This window comes from Condylura cristata, unplaced genomic scaffold (assembly GCF_000260355.1).
Source record: "Condylura cristata isolate star-nosed mole 26May11 unplaced genomic scaffold, ConCri1.0 scaffold00006, whole genome shotgun sequence".
NCBI lineage: Eukaryota > Metazoa > Chordata > Mammalia > Eulipotyphla > Talpidae > Condylura > Condylura cristata.
Genome location: NW_004567107.1, coordinates 33,764,434 through 33,778,912, shown reverse-complemented (window position 1 = coordinate 33,778,912; position 14,479 = coordinate 33,764,434). Strand labels below are relative to the sequence as shown.

At 39.2% G+C, this 14,479-nt stretch overlaps 1 protein-coding gene across 1 annotated transcript in view; it reads left to right on the top strand.

Annotated features, from left to right (window-relative positions):
* Positions 1–14,479, top strand: part of PCSK5 (proprotein convertase subtilisin/kexin type 5) — a 272,056-nt gene that overhangs the window by 84,660 nt on the left and 172,917 nt on the right. Inside the window, exon 3 of the mRNA XM_004677562.2 lies at positions 2,039–2,152. Within this exon, the coding sequence (XP_004677619.1) occupies positions 2,039–2,152 (114 nt within the window). The remainder of the gene's footprint in view (positions 1–2,038; positions 2,153–14,479) is intronic.

The window sequence follows — 14,479 nt, the reverse complement described above, 5'->3', positions numbered from 1 at the left end:
CCAAGACATGGAAATAATACTAATGCCCAAAGACAGATGACTGGATCAAGAAGATGTGGTATATATACACAATGGAATATTACTCAGCAATCAAAAATACAAACTTATGCCATTTGCAGCAATGTGGATGGAGCTAGAAGGGATTATGCTCAATGAAATAAACCATAATTAGAAAGACAAATGCCAGATGGCATCACTTACATGTAGAATTTAGAAAAACTAAACAAAGGGTCAAACAAATACAAGCTTTGAGAGATGACCATAGATCTAAATCATCCAACAGGCAGAGGAGTGGAGGAAGGCTGAAAGTCAGGTGTATGAGAATACAGTGAACTATGGTAAAGGACGATGGGTACTTGGTAGTGGGAAAGCTACAGTGACCATACCTGAGGGAAGAAATCCTATACTGTCAAAAAATTTACAAGGGTATAGAATAATGGTACTTCATAAATTATAAATAAATATAAATTAAAATAAAAAATGTCTTGGGCTTTTGAATTTGTTACTTAATTTATAGTTACGCACTTTAAACTTGTTAACCTATATATACCTTTTCTCCAATAATCTTTAATCAATCAGATGAGAGGTGTGTGAGTATGAAATCACAGCCATGGACTAAGAAGTCCTTTACCTGTTCCCCATTATAATTCCTCACTGAAAGTAGGAATAATGAGTAGAACAGAGCATTTAATGGTTTTGCTGTTACGTTGGCTTTGAGCAGAAGATATCAACAAAAGATAATTTAGGAACAAATTATAGAATGCCTCTAGGGCTGACCTGTATTTGAGATGCTCTATTCACATTGAAACATGCTGCTTCTTATGCTGATGTAATGATTACCTATTTTAAAAAGTACCCAGATACTAGGATTATCTTCCATCTAGTGGGCTTGAATTTTACAGCTGGCAAGGAGCTGATAGCTCAGGAAATTAAGTGACTTCTCCAATCTTGTTCCAGATTCAGGTCTAAGGCTTTGGTTTTCTGATCCCACAAACAGTACTTCTTCCACCACATTATTATCTAGAAAGCCATTTCAGAAACTATTTGTGATCCTAGAGCATTTATTTCAGAACAATTTAAAATTTGATGTGTAATACTAGGATGTTTAAAAAATGTTTGATGGCTACTCTAAGGCACGACACATAAACTGCGGCCCGTGGGCTAAATTGACTCTGCTCTTTGTTTTTTTCTTTTTTTTCTTTTTTGTATATAAAATTGTAGTGAAGCACAGACCTACCCATTCCTGTAGATATTGCCTCTGGCACCACAACAGTAGAGTCAGTATTCTAAGAGCAACAGAGGTTGCATGACCTGCAAAGTCTAAAATGGTTATTGTCTGGATCTTCACTAACCTTCTCTGTATAACCTTATACAAAAGTTGTATATCCTTAAGTTATACTACTTAAGGATGAAAAAAAAATCACCTTAAAAATCATCGCTATCAGTTTCCATTAAAATGCAAGCAAAATATGCCATCTTAAAAAAAAAAAAAAAACTGAAAGGTGGGGCCCTCCTTGGTGGCCCAGCAGGTTAAAGCACTGCACTAAGAAGTGAAAGCCACTTCCGCATGAGTGCGATTCCCGCCTGCCTGGAGGTGACCTCATGGTGTGGCAGACCTCTCCTGGCCCGCCCGCTGCTCCCCTCAGCAGTGTACTTCGTCGATCTGCCTGTTCTGCTCCCCACTTTGTTTCTGGTGAAGCCTCTCACCGCCCCTGAGCCTCTGGCCTGTACCCCAGCTCTGTATGCACAAATAAATAAATCTTAAAAAAAAAAACAAAAAACTGAAAGGTTTGTATATTTGTATATTGCTTAGGGATATGAATTATTTGTCGTGAAAGAGTAAACAGTCATCCCCCCTTAAAAATAAACTAGGACTAGATTTCTAAAGATTCTTGGAACATCTGGACTTAGAGATCTAGTTGCCAGAGTAAAGCCCATGACTGGAAAGGAATGGACTTCATGGGGTCCTCCAGCTGTCATGTATGTTGTGCTGCCCTGATGGAACATGATCATTCACCACTGTCCTCCTCCTTGGCAGGTGGAGTGGATCCAACAACAAGTGGTTAAAAAACGGACCAAGAGGGATTATGACTTCAGCCGTGCCCAGTCGACTTACTTCAATGATCCCAAGTGGCCCAGCATGTGGTACATGGTAAGCTCACTCAACCTGGGGTGGTGTCAGCTGGTCTTGTGTTGTCCAGGAAGCATCGACTGGGACCAGGAGGTCCCAGAAACAATGAACAAGGTTTTTTTCCTCTTTGAGACCCACCATTTGAGTGTGGTTGATGGCCTATCATGTCTTCTAGATCTTGTTTTGAGCTTAGCTCTTTGGCTTGCTAGAGAAAAAGGAAGTTCCAATGCAGATGTGTGAAGCCTCTTCTGGCTAGGAGTCACTTTCTAAGTTTGTGCCAGAGGATAGAACATATAGTTAAGGAGCAGACCCCCTTCAGCCTGTGGAACATATATTCACTCTGATAATGTATCTATTCCTCTTTGAAGTCAGCTTGTTAATGGATATTGACTCCTAGAAATCCATGAAATGACTATTGGCAAATAACAGATTTCTGAGTTAAATTACTTACTATGTGCCTTTTTACTTCATGTGATAGTTTTAAAAACTAGACTGAGAAAACACTGACTGTAAAGTGTTTAATTTGTAGCTAGTTAAGTGGTTCAAATAAAAAGTATTCAGCAAGGAAAACATACTTAATATGTCATGAAGCATGATCCACCAGTTCACCTGACATCGAACTGACCTGTGAAAATATTCTCATCCTGGGTTGATGTTCATGATCCCTGAAAAAATGGTAATTATTGCCAATGTAGTTTCCCTGAATCTTTTTCGCAGTTGCAGCCCCTGCTGCTCTAGAAAGTCAAACTTTCACATACCTGCCTGTGCTGTCCTGCCTTCTTGCTTTCATCCTTGGCCTGGGGAGCTCTTTCCGCCCCTCATAGTTCCTCTGGCCATTCTAGTCCATCCTTCAGAGCTACACCTGAAGCTGGCTCTCTTCATGTCCTCATTTCTCGCCATTTTTCCTTCCTCTTTTCTCCTGGGCCCTCTGTCTCAGTCACTCGTGACATTCTTTACTTGCTACTTAGTTTTATAGTTAATGTTTTAAAAAACTTTCTCTCCTACACTGGTGCTGGGAGATGGGGCTCAGAGGAGTCTGTTATCCTCTCTGTAGAACCTGAACTTGTATCCTACAATACTCAGTATTTGTTTATTTGGAAATGGGTGAATGTGCCTGGCATTTCCTCCAATTTCTCCCTTCTTAGTTTTACACAGAAGTCAAGGTGGAAATAATTTGGACACAAAAATACCCAGAATTTTCCACAGAAAATGCTTTCATGAATAAAGAAAACGGTAGAAGCCACAAAGCTGAAAGGAAGGTAGGACTCTAAGCAGTAGGAGTAAGAGTTACCTGAGGGAACAGAAAGACACCTGAGAGCTTATTAGCTCCAAATCAAGAAAGAGTGACACACAAGGGAAGGCAGGAGCTAAGGAGCTTTGTCTGAGCTGACAAAATGGTAAGAGTGTAATGGGATTAAGTGAAAGGATGGAAGCAAAATCCCTCTTCACCCTTGTTTAGAAAGTTGGGGCAGGGGAACCCTCCTTTTCTTAAATATCTTGTAAGGAACAGCCAAATGATTTTCTGCTCTTGCCCCTATGGCCATGGGAGTACAGCTCTCCCTGATTCTCTCAAAACTCTGTCAGGCATGGTTTCCCCTCATCAGACTCATTGCCAAGGTGTTACCTCAACCTCATGGTGACTGCAAAGGTTTCAGTGCTTGTATGGTGGCCTCTTCATTCTGAAGACCCACTTATACTTCTTTGGAAGTTCTCTTTTGATAGGAAAAATTGTTTCAATATGAGGGAGGACCATTTGTTTGGCCATTTAAAATGTTGGGGATTTTCCAACACAATGATAATTAACATAGGAAGCATTTATTGAATACTTTCTATGTGCCAGATACTGTGCTGTATAAGCATTTCTCTAAAGCAATGCAAATAACAGTGTGTTAATAATAACCTATTATTAAATTAACTTGAGAAATAGTAAAACTTTGGTTCCTTGCCTAAGTGATCCAGCATCAAAGTGGGAGAGCAGAGACTCCAAGAGATGTCAAGCAGTTTGATGAGAGCACACAGACTTAGCCTGACATCCTATCCCCACCCCCTCCTTGTAAAATGCCATCATAAGGAAGTCTAGTCTTACCCTCCAGGAACTTCTAGTCTATTCACAGAGATGAGGGTAAAAGAAAGGTGGGATGGTGGGTGCCAGGTAGGATAAAAAAGTACTTCATACTTTTTGCTGGGTTCCAGCAAAGTGTTTCAAAACTTCCTGTTAAATAATGGCCTTTTCTTTAACAAACGGCATAGGAAACAGGCTTGCACATTTTATGTTTATCTGTCAGGAGCAATAGGACAGGATGAGAGCTGAAACTTCAGACCTACAGATCTAGATCAACTTCTTATTATTTCACTTACTATGCCCGTGATTGAATCACTTAAACTGTTCTCAATTCTAAAGGAATTGAGATGTCACTAACAGACAATGTACAACTGTGGCTACAGTAAGCCACATCATGTAGTCTAGGTGGGAAGTAGGCTGTGCTGTCTAGGTTTGTGTAACTATGTCTGTGCTGTTCAAACAAAAGCGAACTCTCCTGTGAGTTTATCAGCACGTATCCCTGTCATTAAGCAATGCATGGCTGTATCTAGACCTTATGTAAGTTAGTCATCATAGCATTACAAATCACAGAGCTTAGTTTTCAAAACAATAATTTTTCCATGAGTTCCTTAGGTCAAGCATATATACACTGTACATATATACACAGATAACTTCTGTTCTGTGATGTCTGGGTTTTCAGCTCAAAGACTGAAAAGCTTGACTGGAGCTAGAGGATCCACTTCCAAAGTGGCCTAGTTACACACTCTTGTTTCCCATCCACATGCGCCTCTTGCCATAGGCCTGCTTGACACAGTGCTGACTTCCCCGGGGCAAGTAATCCTAGCGGTCATGTTCAAAGCAGTCAGGTCTTCTGTGATCTAACCTCAGGAAAACAGTTCTGTGATTTGCTGTTGGTCATATGTGCCAACAGTGTGAGAGGGGGGACGGCAAGAAGGGCTAAATACTAGGACATTAGGATCCTAGAGGAACTGGTTACCAGAATCAAATGCAATATTGCTTGAGAAGATTTTAGTAGAGTGTCTGACTGTTGACAAATCATAATAATTGCTATTCTCTCTGACTTGATTTTAATACATGCACTTTCCTTTTTATTTGCTGTTTAAATTGCTACCAGTCAAAAAAGAGTGGACTTGCATGTCCAGTGGGCGTTCTTCAGAACACTCTAGTGACACATCAGTGACAGCTGAGGCAAGGTACTGATTTTCATCTCCTTCCTTCCTCTGCCTGTGCCCTGGACTCTGTTCCAGTGTTTCCGAGGGTGCTTCAGTGGGGTCCTGCCTGAAGCTCATTAGCCTAGGCTCCTCCCTGTCATTCTGTATTTATTATAAGAAAATAGAGAGTAAAGAATGGCATGAGATGTGCCTGAGTGTCTCTTTTCATTAATTTTAAAGTTTTACCTTTTTTTCCCCTCTCCTTGGAAGGTGATGTGTGAAAGCATTATGTTTAACCTTACAGCTTGGGCAGTATATTCAGGGAAATGTGAGTGTGTGATGGAGATGATGGGCGCATGATTACTCCTCTGTCCTGAAATGGTGCACTCAGGCTTCCAGAGTTGGGAGAACCCAACTCTGAATCAGAGCTCACTCAGAATCAGAGCTCACTTTCTGTTACACATTGTTGCACCTCCACTGCCACTTGCTCTTTGTCTAGCATGGTGGCAAGTACTGAGAGTCTAGAAAAAAAGTTGTTTGTGCTTTCTAAGACGGTCAGTGAAGCGAGAAAAGCTTATGTAGTGCCAGTGAAACCTTGCAGGGCAAATGACCTTCGCTAGATGAGGTATCATGTACCGATGTCCAACCACTGGGCTGTAATTTTTGCTTACAGGTTTGCTTCTTCTGTTGGAATCTCCAGAATAGTTGTTAAAGCATGTCTGCATTTGGGCCCCCATTGGAGTCTCTAATTGTGCTGGTGGGTGACACTCCCAGGCAGTGGACTTCCATGTCAATGCTTCCTGAGTATACTGATGTGCAGCCAGGATCTGGAAGCTTTGCTGACAGGAACCCTATAATGTTCAGTGCGGTCACTGCTCAACAAATGCAAGTAGTGGAATGAAAGCGCATCTGTGATAACTTGTATCATAGTGAAGTGGTTTGCTCACATTTAATGAGCGAATTTAATGGTGTCAAGCTTTTTGCCAAACTTTTATATGTATTATCTTATTGCCAGAATTCTAGTCAATTTAGGAACTATTATTATCTTCACTTTACACATGAAACGATTAAAAAGTCAGTTTTCAAAGTCACAGTATTTGCCAGGGGCACATGCTGCTATTCAAAACAAACCCAATTGTGAGGCTTCCAACTAGGTTCTCAAAGTAGCAGACATCATAATCATTGGTAGGATTGTTGCCCACCCCTATTACGCCCCCCAGCGGAGATCTGGGAATTTGCATTTCTAACAGTTTCCCAATTGATACTGATAGAGAGGACCCCTTTGAGAGTTCACTCTCCACTATGCTTTATGCATAATGTCCTGTGAACCAGCTGTCTTCCTTCTGCCAATTATTAGCTGGGAGAAAGGGCTTTTAAACTTAAGGGATGTTTTAAAGCAGACTCAGTCAATTTACCTTGTTTTTCTTGATCTTACACCTTTTTCTTACAGACAAAATTTTCTGTTTTGAAAATTTGCAGAGTTAATAGGGGAGACATTTTCACTTAATATGCACCAATTGAAGATACCCGGGACTTATATATTCTTTCAAGATGCTCCACAGACATAGAATACTGGATAGGAAAGGTCAGGAGGAACTGGAGAAGTCTTTGGGAAATTGTTATACTCGAAATGCATTTAAATATCCAACAAGTGTAATAAACCACTCTGACCATACTGAAGAAAATTCAGTATGACTCTATAGAAAGCAAAGCTAAGTAGGACGCCTACTCGAGTCTTGGAATGCCAATCAAGCAAATTTAGGGAGCTAAATATTTGTAGAAGTATTACAAAAGTTTTCAAGACAAACAAAAAGTGTAAAAAATACTCTAGATACCTGTTCATCTATCCAGTGTTATGGAATAGAACATCATATATTAGTTAAAACCACCTGTGAACCCGACTTTAACTGTCCCTTTATCCTCTATGGAAGTATACAGATGCAGAATTTAAATCCTGTGGGACATTGCCCCTTACGGGCAGCATGATTCTCTTTGTAAGAAGGAATTACTCAGTTTACAGTAGTTTATAGTTCTTGAAACTATTGATGAGCAGTCCCAAGAGATACCCTGGAAATGAAATGCAGATGAAAATATAAGTTTAATAAAAATCTCTTTGATTCCTACAGTCATAAATATTTTATTGCTCAAGGGAATTGATGTACTGTCTGTTGTTTCATGCCTAACTCTTAAGAGCTAATAATGATCTTGGAGAAATGTACAGTAAATAACAGTCTCCCCCTCCCTTAGGTAAGCAAGCTGATTCACCAAAAGAAAAAAAAAAAAAGTAAAAGTAAAGGACTCATGAAATCTTGCCATTTGAGAATCTGACTCTACTTGTTGGTGTAATTGATATTCTAAACTCATCATCTTAGTTAGCACAGTAGAATTATTTGTGATGATTATTGGGTGGCCTGTTTAATATGCATTGCTTAAAACCAGACTGTAACAAATGGGCTTTCTTTTTGATGTACTACCTCAAATTTCATGAAAGCTCTCTGGGTGGTTTTTCTGAGGAGAGAAAAAACTATTTGTTGATCAGCAGAGTGAGAATTAGCTGAGTTTGGTTATGCGTGTGTGGCATAGCTGCCAAAAACTATGAACTAGCTAGGATAGTAATTGCGAAAAATGACTTTAAGCCACATGGTACGTTCTCAGCCAACTGGATAGTCTTTAGTACTCCAAGAATTTGAGGCATTGCTGTTTCTGTGGTTGGCATACATTTTCCTAGTGACTTATGCTGTCATTTGACTCTAATAAAATCTGGTGGAGTTTGTGGCATTATTGTCCTGGCAGCTTGGAAATCATCCTTTTAAAACACCCCATTTAACTGTTTTAATTGAAAATGCAACATGGTACAAATCTACAACCATGTGCCATATGCCGTATAAGAGGGAGACATTCTGCGCATGGTCAGACTCCAGCCAGGCAGCAAATGATTTATTGGTGGAAACCACTGAGAGGTGAGATGCGATTTTGGTGTGCTCATTTTGGCTTCTCAAGAGCTCTGCGTCCTATGCAGAAGTATTTGAGTTCTCTCACATTTAATTAACTGTAAATAATTAAGAAATACGGATTAGATACATTAGTGGACAGGCTAAGGGGCATCCCAAGACCCCAAAACCTGCCTGCTCTAAGGGGGTTCTGCCATCTACCGCATGAAAACAAGACATGCTTCTAGTGTGTAAAACCCTGCAACAGAAAAGAACTTTAATAAAATTAGTGTGGGATGGAGAAAAGAGAAAGAATATAGTTAGATAGTTCCAATTAGACACCCAAAGATACCCACCCCCTGAGAGTAAATGACCAGCCACATGGGGTTGGCTCAAAGTGGAACCTCCTGAGACCCAAAAGCTTGCTACAACTCCAAGGCACCTTCTGGCAGGGATCCAGAGAAAAGGGGCAGAAGGGGCAGGAAAGTCTGGAAGGAAAAAAGCAAAATCAAAATACTCAAGATAAAGGCTGTCACTGTCAGCCTCCCCAAAGCTTTCTCATCTATATTTCTGTCTCTTCAAATGTCTCTGTGTCCCCCAAGGCTACAAGGCCAAGGCCAAGAAGCAAGAATGGCCTCTTCACATGTCTCTGTGCACCTGGTGCATCCTCCAGGTCTTCGAGTCTTCTCTCCCACATCATGTTGAGCTTGCCACTCAGCCACTCTCTTCCTTAGGTGGGGCAGGGAACCTGGAACTTCCCCTTTCCATGGGGATTACACTGTTACAGATACTTTGTTAAGGTTATTTCTGCCTGAATTTTGAGTATAGTAAGAAAGCAGACAAACACTGGATCCCTGCCCTTCGCCTCAGACCTAATGCATGAGCTCTGCACTACTGAATACCTTGAGTTTTATTACTACTTAAAGCTCAATGTGTCCCCTGTTCTTTGGGGTTCTCCAGGACCTCTTTTAGGAGTATTCCCTTGACTCAGCATGTAGTCATACTCATGGCTGTAATTTATTACAATGGAAAGATTAATTTAAAGTTAGCAAAAAAGGAAAGCCACATGGGGCTGAGTCCCTGAAAAAATTAGGCTTAAGTTTCCGAAAGTCTGTTCTCACTGTAGTCAGAGAGAAAGCACTTACTTCCCCAGCAGTGACCTGAGAAGACGTGGAAAATGCTGCCTGTCAGGGAAACTCACTGTGCCCAGAGTTTTTCCTGTGGGATGATCACATAGGTTTTTCTCCTACTAGCTACCAAAATGCTACATTCTCAGGAGGAAAGTAGGTGTTGAGCATAACCATATTGTTTGCATAAACAGTTTAGGCACAGTGACACATTCTTATGAGGGAATAATGGGAACACCCTCAAAATCCATTTCCACATGTCAGCCAAAAATATTTAGAAGTTCAAACACAAACAGCTGAGCTGAAATAATAACCCCTGCTTTATTAAAACTGTGCACCAAATCAGTGCATAAGTGATAATTCCAAGGAAAGCAAGCTTGAGCCATATTTGTTCTACAGCCTGGGAAATGCCAACTGTATTGAAGTTCCTAAGAGGCAGATTTCTATTTGTTCATTCATTTATTCATATTTAGCAGAAGTTTTTTTTTTTTTTTCTTTAAATCTCAACACCTACTATATTCCTGACGCCAAGGATAAAACAGCAAGATGGTCACGGTGCCTTCTTTAATGAAGAGTGGGAGGAGCACGTTTTGGGTAGGAGTTTGATAATTTCGTTGTTTGCACTATCAGTTGATGCTGGTCCCCAAATACCATAGCAGAACCCTATTTAGTACTGGCTCATTAGTTCATGATGATTATGATGATTTTTGGATGACTTACTATCCCAGATGACAGCTAGGGTAGAAATGGTTATATTAGGAATATTAGGTTAACCAAGAAGTAACTACTCAAAATGCTCCCAGAACAGGCCTATAATGATTAGTGATCCACTTGGTAGAAAATAGCCATTCCTGCCTGGTGCATATTGTTAACAATCTTTAATAAATTTCCTTGAGCAACATATAATGTAATTTATTGCATACTGATAAATTTATCTTCTCAGCTTACAGAGAGTAAAAATATATGAGTAGTCTGTCCCTTTGGGGCCCACTCTAATATGAGAGTCTGTTAACAGAAATAAAGCTGTTTTTATCAAAATGTTGGTCAAGATTTTTCTTTAATTAGTAACTCATTTTCTGTAGAGAGCAGATAGCAATGACTTTTGAACTCAGCTAATCTGTGATTGTCTTCTTGAACATGTTGATTCAAGTCCTTTTATCAAACAGTCTCTCTAAATTGCTCATTTCTCATTTACTTTCCTCCCAATATTGGAATTAGTTCTGGTGATCAAGGCACATTGGGGGCGGGAGGGAGCTTATTTTAACCTATCTCTGCCAGTGATGAGGTGTTCAATAAGTGTTTGCTGATATAAAGTGAGGACATACTGGGTCATTTAGACTTTATCATTTTCCAAGTTCATAAACATGATTTTGGCTGTTCCTAAAAAATGATGATGCTTTCATATGTCCTATGCTGAGAATCCAAATTCTAAAATTATCTGGGAGGCATCTGGAATGCTGTTTTTCCTTAATTTTGGTTGGCAGTGAGCTTTGCCAGGAAATTTATGAAGTAAAAGAAATAATTCTTAGCAAGCCAATGATGGGAAGAAACAGAAAAAAGAAAATGCCTGAATTGCCTGGGGAGTAAAAAGTAATAACCATCTTCAAATAGAATGTACACGCATATCAATGTGATTTTTCCAGTTTCTCAAATGTAAGAAAATCCTTGTTAGTCGCAGCCTAGTGGAGGGATTTAAGCTAGTGATGCCTAATCCACACACCAGTGGCACAAACTGAAAGCACTGTCACCCAGCAGATAAAGTCAAATTACAGTGAGAGACAAGAGGAATAATAGTATAAATTTCTGAAATAGGTTTTGATGAGTTAATTACAGGTGAAAATCAAAATTTAGCTCATAATGCAGAAATTCAATTCTTGTTGGTAGATAATGTAGACAAAGTAAAAAATAGATTCACTGATTATTCTTTTTCCTGATTAAAAAGGAGAAGAACCTGATAAGCCTAATTTCTCTCTTTATGCAAAGGGGGTGGGTGGGAAATCAGTCTGTATGGTGTCTCTTCAAATACTTGAAGTAAGATTTATAGAATAGCCTTAAATACTACTTGAAATAGGCCCTCCCTGGTGGCGCAGCGGGTTAAAGCACTGCACTAAGAAGCTGAAACCACTTCTGTATGAGTTTGATTCCCGCCTGCCCCGGAGGTGACCACATGGTACGGCAGACCTCTCCAGACCTGCCCGCTGCTCCCCTCAGCAGTGTACTTGGTCCATCTGCCTGTTCCGCTCCCCATTCTGTCTCTGGTGAAGTCTTTCACCACCCCTGAGTCTCTTGCCTGTACCCCAGTTCTGTATGCACAAATAAATCTTTAAAAAAAAAATACTACTTGAAATAAATGCAACTTTAGGTCTTTTTTCTCTCTCTTTTAGTTTCCTGGTGAGTTGAACTTTGACCCTTGTAAAAAGCCTACTAGGGTAGATTTTGATTCAGACCTACTAATTTAGTATGTCTGAAGCAAAGAAATTAATTATACCCAGGTTGCATAGGGCTGTGTTTTAATGATCTCTTTGCATGGTTTCCTGAAACACAGTTAAATTGGTGTCTTAAAAACTTGATGTTTGGGTTTGTTACCTAGTTATAAAGAAATTATTCTGATCTGTCAGTGAACTGAAAGAGATCCAGTGGAACACTCTGCAGAAATAAATTAAGCATTGTAGGTCTATATATTTATTTTTTTCTGATCCTGTTCTCCTGAAAGGTTTTATATGCCCATTGTTTTTCTTTCATGCCTATACTCTGTGACCTAGTATCATCTTCTTTATATTCATGTACACTATGCAAGTCTATAGAAATAAATGAAGTGCATGTTTTTACAGGTGGCCCCTTTGAAGTAAGTTCTCTTCAAGAAGAAGGTACTGGAGGAAAAAAAATAGAGCATCTAATTGTAATGACTCTGAAATGTAACTGAATTCAAACCCTCAAGGTGCTTAATAGCCACCTTGCATAGTTTCAGTAATCAGAAATACATTCTACCCAGATAGTTCCTTCTTTCTGTTATCAAAAATTTATTGCAAAAATTTTCCCTGTACTTTATCAGAATGTTATGTCCTGTTCATTCCAGGTTGAGAATCATATTCAATGCCACCTGTGTCAGCTTTCACTAAAAACTTTACAGAAACTTTTTTAACTATCAACTCAAGGCCAATATTCTGTTATTTATTGCTTCCTCCACTCTGATAACCTTAAAGCATGACACACACATTATTTCATCCATGAAGACTATGGTATATATCTCTATATGGGCCCTTAATTTTACAGTAAGGTCATAATATCACTATCACATGTAAAAATTAATTTTTTATCAAACACTAGCCAGTTTTAAATTTTCCCTATTGTCCCTTCCTGGGGTGCCTCAAATCTAAGGTCAGTTTTCAAGCATCAGTTTAAAAGTTTGTCTTCCTTTGTTTCTACAAACATTTTTAAATGACTCTTGTGCTGCCCTAGATTCTTCTTAGGATTATCATCCTCCCTTCCTTAAAAAAATTACTTGTATTACCTTATCTTCACATGATTATAAGTTTGTCTACCCTCATAGTTGTTGCTTTTTAAAGTCAACAGGTTTTACTTTATTTCATGTTCTGCATTGTCATGGAAAAGATAGAAAATACTACACAGATGTACATTGCTCTGGCTTGTAAAGCAGTGGATTGAGAGATGCAAAAACATCTGTTCCATAACCATGGTGTCTTGGAAATTAATATTCTGTTTTGAAGGGGTGAAATTAACACTAGTTCTATGGACAATAGTGTATAATTATTTCCTCTAATGTGCCTACTTTAGAAAAGAGTGTTAAATTTGCCATTCTTTATTAGTTTGAAAGATGCAGTAAAATAGAACTGGAAACATTTCTAATTATAGAAGGCTGTCCAAAAAAATAAAAGATTAAACTTGATTCATTCTGGACAAGCAAAAGGGAATGTGCAGTGCAGAAATCATTTAAACTAGTGGTATACACTAATGAGTGTTGAATTAGTTCTATCCTCTTAGGACTTAGCACTAAGAGTTATCACGGACTGCTCAATAAAACCATTAATTCAATGTGTAACAGAAGAGAAAATGAAGGAAAGCAACAAGAAATGTAATTCCCTTAGGAAGAAAAAAAGTAAATTGGTAATGATTTTACTCATTGGGCAGCAGTACACTACTTTATCAGGTATAATTCAACTTGCTAGGGTTACGAATATGAAAAAGTTATGTCCTCTGCTCACTACACAGGTCTTAGACAAGCGGGAAAAAGTTAGTTTTCTTTAACATCTAATAATGCAGTGCAAGCATACAGAAAGGTTCTGTGAGATCCCTAAAAGTGTATTAAAGCATGTTGATACCGATTTAGAATCTCTGGTTTAGTTATATGAACCTAAATTACTAATGTAGAAATTAAGTGCCTTTGAAATTAAATGATGATATGTGACCAGACGTTTTTGCAGGCAAAAGAATGGTTTTCACACAATTATTGTTAAAATTGTTTCCCACGAAAGAGTACTTCTAAAGATTGTTAATAGGATTTTTAAAAAGATTTATTTGTTTCTGAATACAGAACTGAGGTTCAGGCCAAAGGTGCAGGGGTGGTGGAGGATTCACCAGAGACAGAGTAGGAAGCAGAACAGGTAGATCAATGAAATACATTGCTGAGGGGAGCAGCGGGCAAGGCAGCAGAGGTCTGCTGTGCCATGTGGGTCACCTCCAGGGCCGGGGATCAAACTCAGACTGAAGCGGCTGTGCTGGCTTGCAGTGCTGCATCCTAACCTGTTGCACCACCAGGGAGGGCCTGCATTGTTAATACTCCACAGTCAAGTGGGTTTTGATATACTGGCTTGAGCACACTTAGAAAAGGTTTCTTTACTACAGGGGCTTTTTAAAAAAATACTTTGTGAATTGACAAGAGGAGAATATAAATGTGAACAGTTGTTTCCCTAATATATTTGTCCAAGAAAATACAGTTTTAAAATTAAATAGACGTTTTGAGTTTAACTGGTCAGAAAATTGAGTCCAAACTAAGGGGAAAATACTGGAGCGAGCAACTTGAACGTCTCCTGTAGCTTCCAAACACGCTGCATTCTTCC